Source organism: Hydra viridissima, unplaced genomic scaffold (genome assembly GCF_058129835.1).
Source record: "Hydra viridissima isolate aposymbiotic clone 2 unplaced genomic scaffold, HvirCarnegie_v1 scaffold_9, whole genome shotgun sequence".
Classification (NCBI taxonomy): domain Eukaryota; kingdom Metazoa; phylum Cnidaria; class Hydrozoa; order Anthoathecata; family Hydridae; genus Hydra; species Hydra viridissima.
In genome coordinates, this window is record NW_028324308.1 from 2,931,431 (window position 1) to 2,953,984 (window position 22,554).

Sequence of the window (22,554 nt, forward strand, 5' to 3'; positions counted from 1 at the left end):
AGTGTTCAATACTGTTTATTTCAATTACTCCTCTTTCTTTTATATCTTCTTTTATTACAAATATCTCTTCTTTAATTAAATCTTCTGGTTATTCTCCAACAATCAATGTTAAAATCTTCTTCTTTTCTTCTTTTATTCAACTGCTTATTAAACTGCTTATTCATCAAAATACTCTTCTTATCACAAAATTCTTTTTCTTCTTAAAAATCCTCTTTAAATCTCTTAAAACTCTTTTCTCATAAAAATCTTTTTTTAAATCTCTTTAAAAACTCTTTTCACTTAAATTTCTCTTTTAAATCTCTTCTTCTAAAGAGACGACCTTACTCATCAGTCGCTCTAATCTCTATCTCTCCAAATCCCTACTCTTAACTTCACTTAACTCCACTTAACTGTTTGAGTCCGTCTTTTTTTGAGCTTTTATAGTTTTTGCTTGTTTTCCTGTTGCGATATCTTTTCATTTATTTACATGGCAGGTTGATGAGTCTTCGTGTTTACGTCTTTTCTCAGTTGTATTTAACTTTTCTTCTTTCCGTTTTATTATCTACTTACGTGATAGATCGGTGAATCATCGTGTATGAGTCTTTTCTGATCGTTGTTTTTGACTTTTCTAATTGTTGCTTTATCGTTTACGAGTCTCCACGTTTACGTCTTTTCTCAGTTGTTGTTTTTAACTTAATTCTTTTTGCTTTATCATCTATTTATGTGAAGGTGGACGAGTCATCTTGTATGTGTCTTTTCCGATCGTTGTTTTTAGCTTTTCTTATTATCGCTTTATCATTTACACGTCTTCGTGTTTACGTTTTTCCACAGTTATATTTAATTTTTCTTCTAACGCTTTATCACTTATTTATGTGAAGAGTTGGTGAATCATCTTGTGAATATTTTTCTATCCATCGTCGTTTTTATTTTTGTTCTCCCTCCTCACAATAGCTAACCCTTCGGGTCAGACAATGCTCATCCGGTTCCCAAGCTTATGTAGGGGAATGGTTGTTGTGCCTGACACCGTACGCTTGGTTTATGATGGGACGCTTTCGAGGGGGATAGACCTTTCAGCTCGTTTCGTTAGCGATCGCGGTCGAGCTATAGTAGACAAATTGAGTATCCGGATGCAGGGTCAAGAACTTCAAAGCATTCAGTCTTATGAGGACTACTGGGCTATGCGTGATCTATTTATGTCTCCCTTTAGTGATCTCTCCAGATTGATTGATGCAGGGATGTGATGATCAAGCAGATTCTGGCAATCTAACCCTGCTCAGAGCTGACTAATCCTCAGCAGTTACCACGGGGCAAAAGCTAGTTTAGCTAATGCTTATGGTAGGAATCCCTAAATGTATAGCATTCCTCTCAACTTTTAGATGGTCTGAGGTAGAGGTCCTTTTCACCCTTCAAGCTTTGGAGACCTTCAGGATTATGAAATCCTGTTCAGCGATCGATCGATCTATCAAGTCGGTACACTAACCAGTTGGCTATTCGATGTTTATATCGCTTGCGAAATTCTCAAATATGTGATATCGCCTGCCCCAACTCCGCTAATTTTGCAAGCTAACCAGAAAAGACTCAGCCAAGTCTCAACCCTGTGAAAGTAGCCATAGCTATAGAGGGGAATAATAGCTTGTTATACTCAAACGGTTTGCTCCCACACATGATGTATAAAGAAACTTGCCTATGTTATTCCGGTACGAACCGCTTAACTTCTCCCGGTTAACAATAAGTTATCCGCCAAAAACATTTCCCCCTAATGATTGGTATGCTGGTACACGTCACTTCCTCGTCATCGACTTCCGAGTCTAACCCAAACTCTGAGGGTGGCTTCAGATTCTAACCCTAAACTCTGAGGATGGCTTCAGATCGGCATTTCACCTCTGCTCCAGTTTCTCAAAACTAAAACTTCAATAGAATCTCTGGCTATCAATTTCTAAAATTACGGTTAAGAGCAGCTAAAAAAAATGAGAATGCTACAAGTTTGCCCACTTGCGCATATAAATTTATTAGCAAAAAAAAAGTTCTCTCAAAAAGCTGGTGTTGGGGAGGAATAGAATATCTTGTTGCTTGACGATTCGAATGCGCATGCGTATTAGCTTTTTCTCTAACAAAATTTATCTTTCGCAAGGTCTCTTGAATGAAAATTATCAATATTTAAATCTGTTCAAGTAATTAACTCAATCATATTATACGTTATATGTCAATATAAATATAAATTCACTATATCTGTTCATAATAGGCCTTATGAACAGATATAGTGTTATCAAATATGACATTTATGTCAGTTAATCCAGATCCCAAAGAATTCTAATACAGACCTGTAACAGCAGACATTAAGACGTGCAAAGGAGCTAGAATACTTTTCTAGTCACTTCAAGTTGTTGTTGAATATGTCTATGAATATGAGTATAATAAATATTATAACAACTCGATGCTTCTGACAAACAGATTCCTATTGTGACAAACAGATTCCTATCTAATTTTTCTTAATTTGCTTTTTTGTTTACATGAGTATTAATAACAAAACTGCTTTTAATTTCACTGCTCATTAAAAGATTATTTGACTAAATATACTATTTTGGATTTAGTAAAAATTAGGAGTTTTTTTTTTAGATAAACAATCAAACTTTTTTTTGAATCATGGCTAAGGCTGATAAGTTAACAGCATCAATGTCTGGCACTAAAGATACAACTCATGTCAGCTTTTTATGTCAGCAATGCTACCAACCATTATGCATTGACACCTCGCTTTATTCACTTGATCAAGAGTCGTACAAAGATTTGGAATGTAAGTTTTTTTCAGAGAAGTTTGTTGCTTTTTAACTTGAATATGCTTGTTCTGTTATTTAACTATTTAAATGTTAAAAAGTGGTAGGAAAAAACTCTGTGAACTTAATTTTGTGTGCTTTATTTTTAAATTATTTTTAGTCAGTTGTTAATCAAATTTTTAATTGTACTTGTTATAAAATGAAGCGTAAAGCACTTTTTTAAATTGTTGTGTCATGATAAAAATAAAATAAAAAGTCAAGCTTAGCGTAACTTCATTTTTTTATATTCAACATTCAAGGAAAGTAAAAGAATCAAGATTTTACTTAAATAATCTTACTTAAATGATTTTACTCAGATCTATATTTAGCATAAGATAATGAAGTAATTTTTTTTTAAGAAAATATAAATCCAATTTTAGTCAGTCCATCTATAACATTATGACTATTAAAACAAAATAATTAGAAAATTGTAATTGAGCATCTTAGATTTATAGTATCAAGTTGGTCATCAGATAAGGACATTTTTAGTTTTTCAATGATTTTAAAATGTTACTATATATATATATATATATATATATATATATATATATATATATATATATATATATATATATATATATATATATATATATATATATATATGGACTTTGAATGCTACTACTAAGTATATAGAAAACTTCTTAAGATAAAAGGATTAAAACTACTCGCTTTCCTTTTTTACATCTTAAGAATTCAATTTATTCTAATCTTATCATTGCAGATGTAACATATGACTGTCAACTGTAATGTACAATCAGTTTCAATGTCTTCAAAGTCAGTAGCTGATATTTAACTCAAAAAGGATTTCAATTTGATAATGAACCATGCAGAGCTCACCAAAAATATATAAGAATTTGAAATTCATAGAATCCAATCAATCTTGTTTACTCTATTAAACAAAAAAACGAGAGTATAAACAAACTCTAATCAATCAAGTTCTTATGCCTATACTTAGCGCTAGAAGAGCTATCCTCAGTCTTGTCATTGGTCTTGGTGTTGGAAATCTGTTCTGTTCTCATTTTTAATTTGTGGTTAATCAAAACTGTTATCTCATCCATACGAGTTATCTTAATTCACAATATTTAGAGCACCAAGATTTTTGAAAAAAATATCAAAACATAATATTCGGGCTGTCAATATGTAAATTTGTATGATCATGTTATCTACTTGAAATATCCGTGTAGTTGTTGCATAAGGTGAAAAAAGTCCATCCAGAAGAATTTGAATATTTACATATTTGGTACTTTTAGAACAGCAGTTTGATGAAGATTTACATAATAAAGCCTCTTAATAGCTTTTAGGCAAAAGAATCTAGAGAAGTTTAGGTAGATACCACTATATTTATGTTTTTGACGAAAATTTTGTGCTTAAATGAGTGACTGGTAAAATCAGATGGTTAATAAGAACATTGCATTTAAATTTAGAAAAACAACAACTTTATACTAAAAGCAATCCATTGATAATTTTCATATTTTTTAGATGAATAAAATAGAATTGTCTATTGTTTCATGTGGGGATGGTTTGTGATAGATAATGGAAACTGATTTTAATGTAAGTGTTTCGTTCATTTTCAACTTTTAAAACTAATTCATGTTATTCATCATAAATCCTATTGAAAACACAAAATATCAAAAATATCAGAATTATATGCAAAATATCAGACAGATAAGCAAATCGCTCTTACGATGTAGCAAGACAAAAAGAGCTTGGTTAATTACTGTAATATAAATGTGTTCATTTACTTGACACATACAGCAGGCTTGCGGAGCCGCCCAATTTTTTTCACGGCTCCGCTCCGGCTCCGGCTCCCAGCAAAAACTCGGCTCCAGCTCCTCATAATGTCAATAGAAGAATAAGATTTAAAAGTATACCTTGCCGTCTATTCATAAATTTTTTAATGAATGAAAAATAAACTACTACATTTTTTTGAAGAATCAGTCCCTTTCATATACCCTTTCATTTCGTACTTGCAAATTTATGCCTTTGTCTGGTCATTTCTACAAAATTTTTTCAACTAACTTATTTAGCATCAAATTCCAAATTCGAAACGTTTTCTCTTTTTTTTTTCTGTCAATACACACTCAAAAGTAAAATGTACTCTTTATTCATTCGAAGAAAAACCATGCTATCAATCAAATCTGATTCCATATGACTTGGCTGGACTGCTCGCTTTTTTGGTTCCGAGCACGTTCCATTCGAATTCGCATCCTTTTTCTGGGACTCGTTTCCTCGGATTCCTCTTCATTTTCCAAACCACTTCCAGTACTCTCACTAGAGTCATTTCCATGAAGACCAATCCACTCCCCTCGATTTCGAACTTCTTTTGCTCATTGAGCTTTTTCAGGATTTTCCACAGAGTGTCTTCAACAATCAATTGAAATATTGTAAAGCATTTTTAATGTTTTTAAATTTCAAACAAATTGTAATCTATCATATTCTTGCAGTGAGGAAAGTAGAATGTCAAAAAGTAAAGTTAAATGAAACAGTATTTTGAATTTCATTAAAAGTACGTAACTTCAAATTCCAATTTTCGTTTAAAAAAATAATAGATTGAAAACTGAGATAAAAATCTGTTGCTCTTCTCCGAGAAGGCATTGATATTCACATCTACAAAGACAGCAGCACAAAAAAAGGGATTATCGAACAAAAGTGATTCCCGATGCACCATTGAATCCCTGATATTCTTCCCAAAATCAGACGTCTTGAATTCACCAGAAACTAGCTCCTCCTTCAGAATTTCCTAAATGTAAATAAAGTTCCCAGGCGTGAGATCCTTACTCTGGAAGTATTGAGTTGCAACTGCCGGTTTCTCGAGGATTTTTGCAAGTTCCTCTATTTGCTTCCACTCGTAATTTAGAAACATAAAGTCACGGGTTTTAAATTCCGCTTCCAGTGCATTCAGGACATCACGCATCTTAAGAAGTTGGTTGAGCATGTTGAATGTACTGGACCATCTGGTTGCATTGTCGATTATTGCAACCTGTTAATTTGAGAAATTTGAGTAACTTTTTTTAAATTTGATTGTTTTCAACATTCGAAAATGCATAATTGACAAATGTTAAATTCAAACTCAAGTTCAGATTCTTATTAATATTCATTTAAACATTTTCATTTATTGCGATTTGCGATTATATTGTATGTACCTTTTTAGTTTTGTGTTGTTTGCAAAATTCATTTGCTTTCGATGTTCGACAAGCTTTTGCTACATCTCAAGCTTTGCCAACCAGAGACTTAATGCCTCGTTTTTCCAAATCGTCTTTAACAGCCAGCTGCAAGGTGTGAGCACCACAACGTTGCAGATTAATGGTGCTCATGTTTTTCGTTGAAGTAAGGCCTCTGCTGTTCAAACACGTCGTTGTCGTCAGTGATATAAGCATCCGGCAGATCACCTTCAATTTCAACCTCAAGTTCTTCTTCGATTTCGACGCCAGCAAGTTCTTTAGCAGACTCGTCAGTGATGTCACCTTCATCTGTCTTTCCAAAGTCTCCAACCATTTTCACCATGTTCGACCCGTTATCAGTTGTAATTCCGAGGACATTTTCTTTCCTGATGCCATACGATTCCAGCACGCCTTCAAGAGATTCTTGATTTTGCTATCCATGAAGAACTGCACATTGACGCCAAGAAAGCTTCAATTATGTCTTGAAGCTCTGTCGACTTTCAGAAAAACCAGCTTTCCCTGTAGATTGGTTTTTAACTTAGCCCACTTTTGTTGAGCCAAAGCCATGATTTGACTTCGAGCAGAATCCCGGTTGACTTTCAAGCCAAAATGTTTTGCCAAATCGCCAGTCAAAACCTTGATTCCTTCACTGCTGAATAGGTTAAAGGGAGCGCCGTTTTGAAGAATTGTCATGTTCATGCCTTTCTTGAAGTCCTCTTTTGAAATTGCGATGGTAACTTTGTTGAGAAAGCGATCGATGGGTGCTTGTACTTTTCTTGTCTCACTAGTCGAGCCCTGATTTCCTTCAAAAACGGATGAGGTGCGTTTCTTTTCTTTTTCGGCCTTCTCTTTCTTCAGTTTCTGCTCTCTTGCCTCAACAATTTTTGTCAAAAGTGTCGAATGTTTATTGACAAAATGGTGTTTCATGTTGGCGGTGGGTTTTTTTTTTTTTCGTTGCTCTTTTCCCTCGTACTGCATTTGCATGTTGCACCGCAAAGTTTGCTGACTTCCTCCCCTACACTAATCTCAACTTGACAAAAAAACACTTTGTCCTCTTCGCGATAAGCAAACCATTTCAGTTCATCATATAACCTCTCGTCTTCTACTTTATCACTCATGGTTGCAATTTGTAAATAACAGAAATAGCGGAAAAATTCCAAATATATATTCAACTTTATATAAATATTGCAGGAGAAGAAAAGAAAAATACAAGATTATTTTTGGGTCATTGAATAATTTTGAAATGAAAAAAAAATGACAGAAGATAAGAATAAATATGGCACTTCATTCATTTCACAAGAATAAGAATTTAAAAAAACAATGTAAGCAAATATATGGTGGCGGCCATTTTTTTGAGATTTATTTTTAGACTAAACTTGTAAGTCATTTTATTATATATGAAATAATTTGTTAGAGACTTAGAGAATTTTGAGTTTTAAGTTTCTTGAATGAAGTGCAGAGGTCGCTAAAAAAATGTGTCAAAAATTAATCTAAAATTTAAAAAAAAAAAAAACTTGTTTAGTTCAAAATTTTTTTGAGAGCCGGGATCTACTAATTTTTCTCGGCTCCGGCTCCGGCTCCTGCAAAAAGTATCGGATCCTTGGCTCCCGGCTCTGGCTCCGGCTCTGCAAGCCTGACATACAGTGAGTCCAAAAATTATTGGCCCTCCTTGCATAACTACTTTATCTTTGCTGTCATATAAGAATTATAGGAGAAAATCACTGACTGTTATTGTCATTGTGTGGTCTGTTATCATTAGTATATATACTGCAAGTTAGCTTCAGCTCTTCAATTACTTTTGTTCTTGTTTTATTGACAAAACAGTATAAGTTTGTTTGAATATCATATACAAAAATTATTGGCTCAAAAAAAGGAAAGAAAAGAATTCTCCTGAAAAGTTCTAGAACTTTCATTACTTTTGCAGAATGTTACAGAAATGTGTTGACATTGTATCTAGAACCACTAATAGTAGAATAAATACTTATGGATTTCTTGACTAGATGACAATCAAATAAAAATGGCGCCTAAAAAGAAAGAATGTAGTAATAATCTTCAAACTTGAGTAATTCAGAGTGGTGGTTCTCAACAGGAAATTGCTGCTAAGACATTACTTCTTAGAGAGACAGTATGTGTCAAATAATTTAATCAGACATGGCCGAAGAAGAAAAACAACTAAAACATTTGATCAATTGATAGTATGCAAAGTTAAGTCTGATTGAAGTAAATCTGCCAATGCTGTGAAGATCGAGATCAGGATTGAACTAGGAATATTACATGCCAAATATCATTTGAAATAGACTTCATGAAGCTAGGCTTTTTGGTCATGTAGGACAAAAGAAACCATTAGTCAAAAAGATCAATTGAGGTAAATGTCTGAAGTATGCCAAAACAATGTAGAACAAGCTGATTAAGTTTTAAATCCCTCCTTGTACTGTGAATACAGTCGAGCAAGATAGGGTTCTGTTACTGTTTGGGGCTGTTTCACGCAATTGGAATTGGTGAATTATATATTTTAAACAATACCATGAATCAATTTTATTATCATGATATCTAAGAACAATATTTGATACCATCGATCCAAAAATTTACATTTTGGACAAGAATTTTTCTTCGTCCATGACAATGATCCCAAGCATACATCAGGTCTAGTTAGTATTGGCTCAAGCAAAGCAATATTCAAACATTAGCTTGGCCTTTATTCTCACCCAATCTCAATCCCATAGAACATCTATGGAATGAGATCAATCGGAGGATGAAGAAACAAGCTGAAGAATATCCATGAGCTTGGGGACCTCTGGAAGAACAAATGGAATAACATCAAGTTGTGTGTTTTTCAGAAATTTGTTTATTCAGTGCCAAGTAGATTACAAGTATGCATTAAAATCAAAGGATACCCAATACAATATTAGATTTGATAAAATGCCTGTTTCTCAACAAAAATAAAAGTTTTCCGTTCCAATAATTTTTGTATATGATATTTGAACAAACTTGTACTGTGTTGTCAATAAAACAGAAACAAAAGTAAAAGAAAAGTTGAAACTAACTTGAAGTATATATACTAATGAAAACAGACCACACAATTATACTAGCACTCAGTAATTTTCTCCTATAATTCTTATATGACAGTAAAGATAAAGTAGTTATGCAATGGTGGGCTAATAATTTTTGGACTATCTGTACATCAGATGTGTTTATGTCAAGTAAAGGAATGTTTGTTAAAGTTTTTTTGTTTGTGAAGATATGTGTTTTACTTTAGTTTATAATTTCCTGAGGATCTATTTGGGGATATTGAACTGTAGCTCAACTATGTGAATTGGTTGAAAAATATTTGTTTGACAAAAAAAATGGTGTAATGCTGCATGCTTTTGAAAAGCATTGTTGATTACCTGATGGATGACAAATATTTTTTTTATAGTTTTTTAAAATTTGGTTTGAAGCCAAAACTTTATAATAAAATAGTATGAGTTTTGATTGGATAATGATATTTCCAATGTATTACTAGTTCTAATATTTGGTTAAATAAAGATTTTCTAGTTCAAATAAAGGTTTTTCAGGTCAAATAGTCTGCTTTGAAGTTCACTAAAAGGATGTTAAGTGCAACAGCATATAAGTTTCAGCCTTTCATCAAAATTGATGTAAAATTTCGTGCTAAAAACTACTGAGTTAGGCATTTAGTTATAGTTGTAGGCATCTAGTTATACCAAATATGGAAATATTCAAATTACTTTTGGATCCAACATTATGGAAATTGTGCTGATATTGTTGTAAGTTATAGAGAGTTTTTATGGAATTGTAAAAAGTCTTCAGTTATGCAAATACTCGTTAATTTTTTCAAAAGTTTTAGAAAATAAATTTTCGATTGAGGTTACGGCAGTGGAGGAATAAACCCTGTTCACTCTGCTTATTTGTATCCCAAGTCATCATAAATCGCTTAAACGATTTATGGCAATAAACAAAGATGCTCATTTAAGTTATTACAATATTGAAGTTTTAAAAACATTAAAAATGTGTAATTTGTTTGAAAAATTTGCTTGTTCTGGCTTATTATTCTTTCTGGCTTATTAAACAGTTTCATTCTTTCTGGCTTATTAAACAGTTTCATTCTTTCTGGCTTATTAAACAGTTTCATTCTTTCTGGCTTATTAAAAAGTTTCAGTGGCTGAAGGGGTGTGGGGGTTTTATATAATAATTGTTCATTTTGCATTCTACTCTGTGCTGAAAATAAGAATTCTTTTACTAACTACTAATAAGTACTTGTTTTTTTTAAATGTTTATTGACCTGTAATGTATTTTAATTTTTATTGGTATTTAATGATAAATTCATTTTATTTTACAAACATGTTTGTTTTGCTTGTTTAAGACTGAGCAAAGAATACCTTGGAGAAGGAATTACTTAAGCCTTAAGATTAGGAATAGTAAAAATATTTTCAGACAGATGTCCAAAGAAAATTAAAGACTTGCGTAGATGAAGAAGTTTCAATTTAACCCATTGACAGACAAAGCCAGCGAATCGCCGGTCTACTACATTATGGTATTGAAACACTAAACCGGCGTTTCGCCGGTCTGTCTTTACATGGTCATTTTATATATAAAAAAATCATTGTCAACAATTTTATTCATGTAAATATTACTCATAATTTAGTGTTAAGGTTTCTTTAAAATAAAAACTTGTAAAAATTAAATAGTGTTTTAATTAACAAAATATGTAAAAAAAAGTTGTGGTGGAATGGGTTAAGTATTTAGTATACTTATAAATTATACTTTTGACTAATATAAAATTGATGAACTGAGCTGTATTTAAGCAATCAAATGTACAAAACTTATACATAAAATATATACACAAACTATATATCCAAATTATACATTTAAAAAGATAGTAGTTTTAGCTGAATTTATGTTAATGCTAATGAATAGGAGACAACTAGATAGGGAGAAAGGCAGATAAAAAAACATAGACAGAGCTGTTTTGTTCCATTTGTTAGTGTAGTGGATAAGGTGACCTTGTCAGAGTCATGATTGTGTCACAAGGAGACTGGTGTACTAAGTCCCCTAAGAAATATGTGGTGTTTCAAAGTAACTATAGCACTAAGTTGGATGTTCTTTACCATCATTAACACCCTGTATTAGGCTAAAATGAGCATGTGCTCAAATTTGGAATGCATCAATATTGTTAAAATAAGGTGATTTGGTAGCAGATTTTCTTAACTATTTGATAAACTTGTACAAACATCAAGTCTTTACTATTTCTGAAAATAAATATCATTCCGCAGAACAAAGTTAAAGTATACTTGACTAAAATCACGATATTTTGTGCAAGACAAAAGGATCGTTTGGGGTAGACAACAACAAACAGAACAAAGTTCAAATACCCTTAGCAATCTTGAATAATAACTTAGATAAATATTCAATTAAGAATTTGGATATTTACAGAGATCTTATACTTCTGATAATAGTAGTAATAATAATAATAATAATAATAATAATAATAATAATAATAATAATAATAATAATAATAATAATAATAATAATAATAATGATGATGATGATGATGATAATGATAATGATAATGATAATAATAATAATAATAATAATAATAATAATAATAATAATAATAATAATAATAATAATAATAATAATAATAATAATAATAATAATAATAATAATAATAATAATGTAAAAATAACTTAAAATGTTTGAAATGTTTCTTTCTATTTTTCAGCACTCAAAACTTCTGATGTCAAAACAACCACTAGATTTATTTTAACTATTACAGCTTTCGAAGTTTAAATTTACAAGCAATTACTCATTTTATGAATAGTTATGACATTACAATGTCCTTTCATGTATTTTTCAGATTTATTCTGAATTTTTTCATAAGACTATTCTTTTTGTGGAAAAGAATTCAATTAAAAAATGATTTAATCAAGAAAAGAGTTACTTATAAAACTTGTGGCCCAGTCGAATTTTATTTCATTTAAAGATGTTTTTTTTGTTGTTTTTTTTTTCAAGTTCAGCAACCACCAGGATATTTTATAAGCAGAGATATTTTCCACTGCAGTGTTTTTCCACTCCAGTGGTAAAATACTGCAGTGGAAAATATCTCTGCTTATAAAATATCCTGGTGGTTGGTATCCAGGTGGTTCAATGATGGTAGTAGCATGGCAATGACAAATATTAGCAGATAAAAGCCCTGTCTCGTTGAAATTTAGACAAAATGTACTTTGGCGTTTAAGTAATGATTTGTACCTTGTTAAAAAAACTCTTTGTTTAAAAAAAAAAGACTTAGTAAAAATAGTAAAATATAATAGTAAAGCTTTTCGCTAGAGATCAAGTAAATTTACAGAAATTTTTAACCATGGAAACAAGTGTAGCAAAAACTAAGATTTAAACCTTTATTGTCATATAACATAATTTTTTATGTTTATATTTTATGTATTTCAGCTGAAGTTTTGTATTTAAGCATAATTTTGATTGGTCTTCTTTACAAATTAAGACCAGTTATTGTTGTCTTTTTCTATACTAACAAATTGTTGCATTATAAATATTGTGTTTTGTATTCGATAAATTTTTTTAGCTTCTTTTCCTGTTTTAAACAATGAAGAGCCTATTGATAATGACAGCAAGGTTATTATTTAATTTGTTTGTTTAAAAAGCATTAATTTTTTTGTTTTTTTTTTCTAATATGTTATAGCAATATTTTAGATATTACAATACCAGAATAAATTGTGGATACTTTTCAGCTATTTATGTTTTAAAATAGGCAATGGAAGATTTGATGAAGTCTTCTGATGTTGTCAAACAAATAATTCATGCATCAAAGTAATCCTTTTTTTTTTTGTAGTTTTTTAAAATTTCTTTTGAATTAACTTTTCTTTCATTACTTGATTTTTTCTTATGTTTCTCACTTCAGAACATTTGTTGAACTTTTCGTTCATTACTTGATTTTTTCTTATGTTTCTCACTTCAGAACATTTGTTGAACTTTTGTTGTTTTATTAAACTTGTTTTACAACACTTCAGAACATCATCTGGGGCTGGGAGTGGTTTCTCACTTATTGGCGAAGCAGCAAGTGAAAATAAAACTGATAATTTTAGCCATAGGATTAAAGTAGGTTTTTAGGATTTTTTTTTTTTTTTTTTTTTTTTGAAAATAAGTCTTGCTTAAAAATGAAGTAACCCAATGTTTTTTATCTTGTAGGTTTCAGCTCAACTTTTTGACATTATGTCAGGAAATACAGACATCGATCATCCTCTATGCGAGGAGTGCACTGATATTTTGTTAAATAAACTTGACATTCAGCTTCATATAGCCGAAAATGAACTTGAGAGTTACCAAAATCTACTTTCAACTCTTCAATCACAAGATAAAGAAGAGGACGCAGATTTAGGTATTAATGTGGGTCAATATGTAATTTTTATTATCTTATACAAAAAGGTTGTTTTGGAATAAAATTTTAAAACAAAAAGCTTTATAAAACTATTAACGGCAATTTTAGCACATTCTTATTTACACATGCAGGTATTTCATTGCATTAAGCTTTGGTTAATTCAAAAGGGTTTTCTTTTTTTTTGATGACCTTTCTTTTGTTATTGCCTAATCTAATTTGTGTGTGGTATTCAATTAAATGTCAGTGAAAAGTTTTCATTCAAATTTAATTAAATGTATTTAATGTTAAATTTGTTTGTGAGGAAAAAAAGTCATGTTCATACCTGGCAAAGATTATATAGACAGTAGACATACCTGGCAAAGACCATATAGATAGTAGACTAGTCAAATAATTGCCCTGTGAGTTTTTAACATGTTTTTGACGCTATCTTTGAAATTTTCTATATACCTACTGCTTAGGCTGGAACAATCCTTCATACCTGCTGTATGCCACCTGCTTCACTTATTTCTTCAGATCACTTTCAAATCTCAATGTTTTAAAAACCCTTAAAAATAACTATACTCTTCAGGATGAAGATTTTTACACAACGTTTTATAGAAAATTAGCAAACTATCATTAATTGATAAGGTAGTCATAATTAACAGTTGGATTGAGAAGAAGGTGGAATGGAAATTTACTATTTTAGCAATTAGCAATAAAGATTAGGTTATGTGGAAAAACAACTCTAATAAATGAAAATTCAGATTTTCATTTAATTTTTATTTAATATTCATTTAATTTTCATTTAATAGAATTGATAAAAGAAAAAGAAAAACTCTGCTTCACAGAAAATGACAAAGTTTTTACTTAAAGTGACCTTTTTTCAAAGAATAAACATGTCTTGAAATATTTTTACTCAGTAAAAATATTTTATTCAGTACTTTATGCTCTTAAATTTTATTTCCAGATGAAGAGCTAAGACTTTTAAGATTAGAAGAGAAAAGTTTAATGGAAGAATTAGCCAGCATTGAAAAAGAGCATAAAAAAATTGAAGATGAAAAAAAAGGTAATTTTTTTAAATTTTTAAAAAAGTTTTAAATTACATTAGACATTGTTAAAAAGTGATGCATGTTACTTGAGTCAGTTTTTACTTTTTTATAATTGAATAAAGAATTAAACTTCGTAATTTTATAAATGAATTTTCGATTTTAACACAAGGATACCATAATTGTTGTCATTAAAAAATTTTTTTTTTTTTTTATTTTTTTTTTGTAATTGAAAAATAAACCACCAAGACACAGTTTTTTGTGTCTTTGCGTTTTATTAAAGATAGGTAAAATAGCAAAACTACTTATTATTCATTGGGTAGGAGTTTGTTTCAAATAGATTCTAGCTATTATTCATTGGGTAGGAGTTTGTTTCAAATAGATTCTAGCTGTTAAACTGAAAAATAAAATCTTGAAAAACTTTTTGAACAGATTTTATTTATTATATAAATTTTGTTTAAGATAAAAAGAACTTTTTTTCATAGTGAGTCAAACTTTCAAAATCAATATTTGCTGAAATCAGTTTTTAAAATCAGTTCAAAATGCTCTCAGAAGTTTGTAATTATTCTAATTTAATTTATGCAGAATTTTATGCAGAAGAAAGTGGGATATTATAAATTTTAAGAAAAAGAATCGTCTGTGCCATGTAATTGAAAATTGAAATACCATGTTAAATGTAGCCACCAACTAGAATTGTTTGAGAAGAAAAAAAGCTCCTTTGTGTATAAATCTTACTTGAATCTGTAATGGCTTCATTAGTAGTAGATGGAGTTACGATGGCTTCTTTAGCAAACTCTTAAATTATGAAAGTTCTTTTCAATTCCTATTCCTAAGACAGTTATGAATTTCTTTGGCAAAACATAACTGCAACAAGAAAAAAATTAAGTTTTCATATCGTAATGGACTTAAATTATCAAAAATGATGATTTACGTCCATTGTGATCTGATTGTTGAGAAAATTACTGCTGATTTATAGTTAATGTTCCTTTAAAAGTTAAACTGGTATGTAATTTATGGATCATTTTTCCTTTTTTTTTTTTTTTTTTTTAAATTTTGCTAAACCCAAATTTTATGGGTTTAGCAAAATCCTTTAAACTTTATTGTTAGTTAGTCAAACTCCAACTGAAAAGCTGCTGAATATGGGAGAGAAAAAAAAAAGTAATGAAAAAAGCTGCTTGTTTTTTTGTATGCAAAACAATTTTTAGTAACATGTTACATTTAAGCAAAAATAACCAAACTTGTCAAACATGAGTTGCTTTTAGATAAAAGAATTATCTTTCCAAACAATTTTAAGATTATAAAAAAATTTTGTTGCCAAAATGAAAACTTTTTTAAATTAAAATTTTACCAACTATTCTCAATTTTTATAAACCAATTTATTATCAAGTATCTTAAAAGATTTTTCTTTAAGAGCTACTATGCTATTTTATCTAGTGGGCTAAGTAAGTAGCTAGTAGTTAAGGTGTTTTTGTGAATTTACTGTGACTGCTTTGCAAATCTCTGTATGGTTCATTTGGTCCATGATATTGTCATACTGAACATCTTTGTCAGCCATATTTAAGTTAGGTGACAAATTAAATAAAAAATAAAAAAGACGAAGTTAATGCAATGATTTTATAAAACTTGTGTCTTTAATGGTTTTACTCTTAGTTTGTCATTAGAGATAATTTTTAACAATTTATTGTAATAAAAGTTTTTTGTTACTTTAATTGTACATTTTCCATAAATATTTAATATTGACTTCTTTGGTAATTAAAATTATTTGAACTAATAAAAAAAATAACTTTATTTACAACTATTTATTACTGAAAGTATTTAACCAAATAGTTAAAAATGTTCTTCTGAAGAAACAAGCCAGAGAAAATTACACCTTTGAACACAAATGCAATTACAGGTTCTTGCTGAGAGCAATGAATTGTAACTAAATAATGTAAATAATAACTCAACACCATTGAGTTATTACACAGATCTTTACTCTGTGCGTTGAATGGAGTTTTTATTTGATTAGCTTATCTACTTTCTGTAGAAATGATGGAAGAAAAGGAAAGATTGTCAAAAGAAGAAAACAAATATTGGAAAGAATACTGCATACATCAGCAAAGTTTGCTGAACTTTGAAGATGAACAAAATAGGTGTTTTAACTGTTATATTTATCTGTGCTATAATGAGGTTTTTTAAAAAAAGGTTATAAGCATTAAATGAACCTGTTTGATATATTTCAATAATGATGATTTTTCAGTATATTGAACCAACTTCAGTATGCACAGGCACAACTTGATAAACTTCAAAAGACAAATGTATTTAACAGTACATTTCATATATGGTATGATATAATTTGTTTTAACATTTATTACACTGATTTTTTAAATATCACTTCAAAAAAAAGTTTTATTTTTTTGAAATAAAATTTTGTGTGATTTTTTGCGTCATGCATAGTAATAATTTTCAGAAGCATTGTTTTGCTCGAGCACTTGATACTTTAAACAATGTTAGTTTATCTAATCACAAATCAATTTATATGTCGCTTTTCAATATGCTGATGTTATAATAATTGTATGTCAAAAATAAATTGCTTTTAAAGGTCACAATTTTTTTAGGTGTTTTTTCAATTGTTCTCACAATTTGTAAAATTCTCTCCCCTCCAAAACTCACAGAGTTCCAAGTATTTTAAATACTGCTCATTTCATCAGTTTTTTAATTTAGAAAAATCTCTGAATATAGATATTACTCTTACATTTACTCACATTTATTCTTATGCACATTACTCACATTAGCATTATAAATGGCACTAGTAATAGAAAACCTCAAAAGATTGAAGTAACTTTCTTTTATGTTTACTTCTATAATTTGTATTACATTAATAAATTGATTGTTCTTTAAGTTATAAGTTATTTTTCTGTTGTCATGTGACAGGAAAGTCTATTGATCAATCATTATAAATTAAAATTGTTTACATTAGTTATGTTAATTATATTAATTTAGTTTTAAGTTAATTATATTAAGTTAGTTTTAAGTTAATTATATTAATTTAGTTTTAAGTTAATTATATTAAGTTAGTTTTATTTATTTTTTTTTTGTATTTTTCAAAATTAAATAAACCATTTAAAAACAAATCTGCACCAAACTCAAGATAATGGAGCTAATTAGAAATAATGGAGATAATTAAGATTAAGAATTATTAATAGTCCTCCTCTTACTAAGTTAGAAAGTTAAGAGGAGGAAAAAAAAATTTATTTCATTTCTTTTAGATTTTTCAGGGTTGATTTTATAAAATATATTTTTTGCTTATTGAATACTTTGTTTATCATTTCCTAGATAATTATATAAAAAAAGTATTAATCTGACAGCTTTCAAAACACCTGTAGTTTATCTTATGAACGAATTGAATTGCAGGTTTTTTCACAACACAGAATATCAGTACTAATTCTTCCAGCTAACAAAGATCCCTATAAAAGATCCCTACGAAAGATCCCTATGAAAGATCCCTATGAGGTGCTAAATTAGATAATTTTAGCTAAAATGTAGCTAATTTTTGCACTTGACAAACTAAAATGGATTGTTTTTTTTCCAGCTTCAATAATTGTAACTGAGTACAATAATTTATTGATCAATTGAAATTTCATATTTAACTGAAAATATGTGAAGAGATAGTTTTAAGTTGTAACTCAATATTATTATTGTTTACCATTCCTGACAGAGTTTTTTTTCTAAAGTAAAAGAGTTACTTAAGGAATAAATTTTATAGAACTCATCAACAGCTCAAAAGCAGCTTACTTTTTAAAGTGAGCCTAACATAAAAAAATGGCTTTGATTAAGAGAAATCTGTTAAGTCAACTTATGTTAAAAGAATCATTGCTTTATCTAACTGAATGCTGATAGTTAATTTTTTGATAAGCCATCACTCATATTTCTGTATCTTTAAACTACTGAGAATTCCTTTTTTTTTTTTTAGGCACAAAGGGCATTTTGGAACAATAAATAATTTTAGACTTGGAAGGCTACCAAGTGTACCAGTAAGACTTTTTGCTTTTTTTTTTCAGTATAAAAGTTATTTTATTTTGTTGACATTTATAAAACTTTGAAAACCCAAGGTTGAATGGACTGAGATAAATGCAGCTTGGGGTCAGACAGTATTGCTCCTTCATTCATTGGCCAAAAAGATAGGAATCAGATTTAAAAGGTAATATTCTGTTTAACTGTTCTCTGATTCCTTTTAACTTTAAAATGTTCCTTTTTTTGAAAGTTATTTTTAAATTTTTTTGCCCTTTTTTTAGATATCAGCTGGTACCCTATGGAAATCACTCTTACTTAGAATGTCTTGATGACAAATCCAGAGAACTACCACTGTAAGAAAAACAGTCTTAAATAAGTAAAATTTGAAATAAAAATCAATATTTATATAACTACAATTTAATCTTTAACAATTAAGTATTTTATAGTTGTTGATAAAGCTTTGTGAAACAAAGTGCAACTTTGATGTAGCATCAATGTAAACTTTGTATAAACCTTTTATACAATCTATAAATGTTTTATGCGATTTGTAAATATTTGTGTAAACTCTTAATACCAAATGACAATTTTTGTCAAACTTACAATTTTTAAAACTCGCAGCAACTTTAATTTAGTCTTTTTGATTTAGGTATGGATCAGGTGGTTTTCGCTTCTTTTGGGATACTAAGTAGGTTTATATTTTAAAGATATTGCAGCCTTTGTGAATAAAACTGTAGCAAGCTAAACAAATTTGTTAGATATTGTTTAACGCATTCCTACGGTATTTTAATAACTGAAGAAATTAATCCCTAAATCTTATGAAGAAAAAAAAAACAAAAAAATGAGTTGATTTCCTAAAAAGTTTATTACTTAAGCGTTTTCTGCACTTCCATAATTAGTACAGGCAAGTTTCAATCCTTCTCTATCAGTTTATTTTCTGAATATAATTTTTTAAAATAATTATAATTTTTCTTATAAATAAGCCTGTTACTAATCTTTCAATTGCAGGTTTGATCATGCCATGGTTGCATTTCTCGATTGCCTTCAACAGGTTCAACATTAAGTTACAGTTTTAAAGAATTTCTTTTTTGTTATTCAGCAGAAAAGTCTGTTTAAGTGTAATCAATTTTTCTTTTGTAACATGATTTTATCTGTGAATTTCTGTTATGCCATAAGGTAAGGTTTAACAAACTTTTTTTCTAGTTTAAAGAAGAAGTAGAGAAAGGAGATTCGCATTTTAATCTTCCTTATAGGTAATTTTGAATAGGACCTAATTTTTGAATGCCTGTATAGTAAAAATAAAGCTTTTTTTTTAAAAAAAAAAAGAATGTTTTAAATCTTTAAACACACGCTTGCTCAATCCAGCATGTTTAAATACTATATAAATTGAAATATTTTGTAAGTTTTTTTTTTGCAGTATTTGTTGATTTTTTTCCTAAGCCTAGTATGTGTTGTGAAATCCCATTTCAAATAACAAGTAGGACAACATAAAGTATTTATATACAAAAATCTAAAGAGGTAACATGATGTTGAGTTATTAAACAAAAATAAGATCTCAAATAAGATGTCTATTAATATTATATAAATCCATAACAGTTTAAATTGTAGGTATGTTTCATTATGGCCATGTTTTATTTGTTTTACTTATTTTACTACCCTAGGCGTTTGACTTTTTTAGAATGGAGAAAGGAAAGATATATGATTCTTCAGGAAATGGTGCCTTCTCTATAAGGTAGATTTTTTTTAAAATTTAAAGCTGCAAATAAAAAGCCAATCTTTTTTTTAATTTATAAAGTTTAAAAAGTATTTAAATAAAAGTCCAAAGAGGTGCCATGATGTTGAGTTGTTAAATCTTTCATTAAGAACTGTTTTATTTTTTGTTCTTTGAGCCAAGTCTTGCATAAACAGTAAATCTAAGAGCATATCATAAGTTGTTTTGAAAATTTTTTTGCTAAATAAAATTTAGCCAAGAAATCAAAACGTGTAAAGGCATGGTGAGAAATTTCTTCTTAACATTAGATCCCCACCCAAAAAAAGTGACTGAAACTACAAAATTGTCTAAGACATCATAAAAAGTACCCAGAAAAACTGACAAAATTTCTATTTGTAAATAAAAAGCAGAAAACTAAATGACACTAACTTTAATTATGATGAAGAGTGATTTGGCAGAAAAGAAACATATTTTATGACAAGTATATTGAACAATATATTGTATGAAAAAAGTTAGCAATTACACCCAATTATATTGTGATGTAATGAGATATATTTTTATTGATATTTTTGTAAATAGAGCCTATCAGTTTTCCAGAAAAAACCATATACAAGCATTGTTTTACAATGAAAATGTAACTTTTTCTTAAACGTTTTTCTTAAAAAGTGATTTTGTTTTTAAAAAGTGATTCTCTCCTTAAAAGGTTGCTATGTTTCTACTAAACAATTTTTTCACACAAAGCTTTATTTTGGTTTGTATTTGCTTTACGTCTTTTGCTTGCCAGTTACCCTCGTACACTTTGCCTTTCAAAATAGCCCAAACGTTTTTGATTGAGTTACACTCCGGCACGACTGGCGGATTGTCAACTTTTTTGACGAAATTGATGTCATGGGCCTCATAGCAGTCGGTCACGGTCACGGTCATCATCAAAGATGAGACGATCAATGCCGGTCTTGATTCGCTCTTTCTAGCCCTCTTGTCGGTCAGGTACACTATGTTTGGTATAGGTTTTGATGTCAATGTACTTGACAAGAGTTTTGATAATATGTGAATGAGTGCACCTAAATTTTTGACCGGTTTGCCTCATCGAAACTCAGTGACTATGGTCAAACATGGTTTTGAGACGATTGATGACCTTGGGGGTCATGATTTTGGCCACACGACCACTTCCTTGGACTCTTTTTTGTCCAGAATTGTTCTCAGAACGTTTTATTATATCATAGATAGTGCTTCTTGGAATTTGTTCAGTATTTAAGAGATCTACGGTGAACTTTTTACCTTGCGATTTTATTTTATTCCTCTTCTTGCTTGGACACCTTTTTTTTTCCTAATTTTTGATAATTATCTAAAAACAATTAAATTAACTTATAGAGAATTAAATGAGTTTTAAAATGGATGTAAGCATAAAAAAAAAACAACTTTAACTTGCGGTATTTAAAAGTCAGTTCAAGTCAGACCGGATTTTTAGTAACCACCTGTTAATTGCTCGTCACATCAGTACTTTAGTGGTGCGGAAAGATAATTTAGTTTGTGAATGTGATGAGCATTAACCTCATAGAAGTTATTTTACCCTAAAACCTGTTTGCTAAATTCTTCTATGAAATAATTACCAATATACGTACATACATCCTTGGTCGACAATATAACAAGTTTTACTGACAATTCAGAGGTTTTACAGAAACGTACATTTGAAAATCTGGAAATCGTAAATATATATATATTTTTGTTTCAGGATACAGTTTAATTCTGAAGAACATTGGACGAAAGCCCTGAAATTTATGCTCACCAATCTGAAATGGGGTTTGGCTTGGGTTTCTTCACAGTTCGCAGATAAATTGCCGTGATTCATTATAAATCTGCAAAAAAATCTTTCTGCACCTCCAGATGTCGAGTTCTTGCTGCAAGCACAAAGTAATGCTATTGAAGATGACACGAACTACAATGTAGTATTTTGGTTCGCTGTTGCCACGATATCAAACTTTTTTTTTTTTTACCATATAAGTAAATTATTTTTATTTTTTAATTTCCTGCTGTTTTATAGCGGGATCGTGTTTTTCATCATAAAATTCTTGTGATCTTATCAACCATGTGTGTGGATGGTGAGCTCTTTCCAAAAAACATGCGTCTCTTCCAAAAAAAAATTTCTTATTTTGTTCTGATGATATGTGAGCTTTGTTTATATATATATATATATATATATATATATATATATATATTTCAGATGCATGCAGTATTTTAATCAGTCAAAAATACTCCATGTACATAGTGTAAAGATGAAGAATCTTAAAAGGGTGTAAATATTCAGAAATTGATTTAAATTCGTCATAATTCGTAGACAGTCTCATTTTTCATCGCGAAATAAAAACGTTTTGTAAATTAAAAGGGAAAGTTGCAAATTAATAATATAAAAATTCAATAAAGAACAATTTTTTTGTGTTTGTTTAAATATTATTTTTATATTTCTTATGTTTTAGTTTCTTTAGAATTTGTA

At 29.5% G+C, this 22,554-nt stretch overlaps 1 protein-coding gene and 1 long non-coding RNA gene across 3 annotated transcripts; one reads left to right on the top strand and one right to left on the bottom strand.

The window, feature by feature from the left end:
• The first annotated feature begins 2,555 nt into the window (after positions 1–2,555).
• Positions 2,556–22,204, top strand: LOC145200940 (beclin-1-like). 2 transcript variants are annotated; one of them, XM_090098000.1, is made up of 17 exons: positions 2,636–2,770; positions 4,269–4,340; positions 12,525–12,574; positions 12,711–12,769; positions 12,970–13,057; positions 13,148–13,337; positions 14,284–14,382; positions 16,389–16,494; positions 16,602–16,685; positions 18,315–18,375; positions 18,454–18,542; positions 18,637–18,708; positions 19,002–19,040; positions 19,361–19,403; positions 19,556–19,605; positions 20,031–20,084; positions 21,796–22,204. In XM_090098000.1, exons 4-17 carry the CDS (start codon positions 12,714–12,716, stop codon positions 21,905–21,907), a joined length of 1,143 nt encoding a protein of 380 aa, XP_089954126.1. In that variant the 5' UTR covers positions 2,636–2,770; positions 4,269–4,340; positions 12,525–12,574; positions 12,711–12,713; the 3' UTR covers positions 21,908–22,204. The 2 variants fall into 2 exon arrangements, with proteins under 2 accessions (XP_089954124.1, XP_089954126.1); XM_090097998.1 differs by lacking the exon at positions 4,269–4,340 and having other exon boundaries at positions 2,556–2,770.
• Positions 5,120–7,457, bottom strand: LOC149883609 (uncharacterized). The gene has a single exon (XR_016455710.1). It is a non-coding gene; the product is annotated as an uncharacterized LOC149883609 (long non-coding RNA).
• Positions 22,205–22,554: the final 350 nt, after the last annotated feature.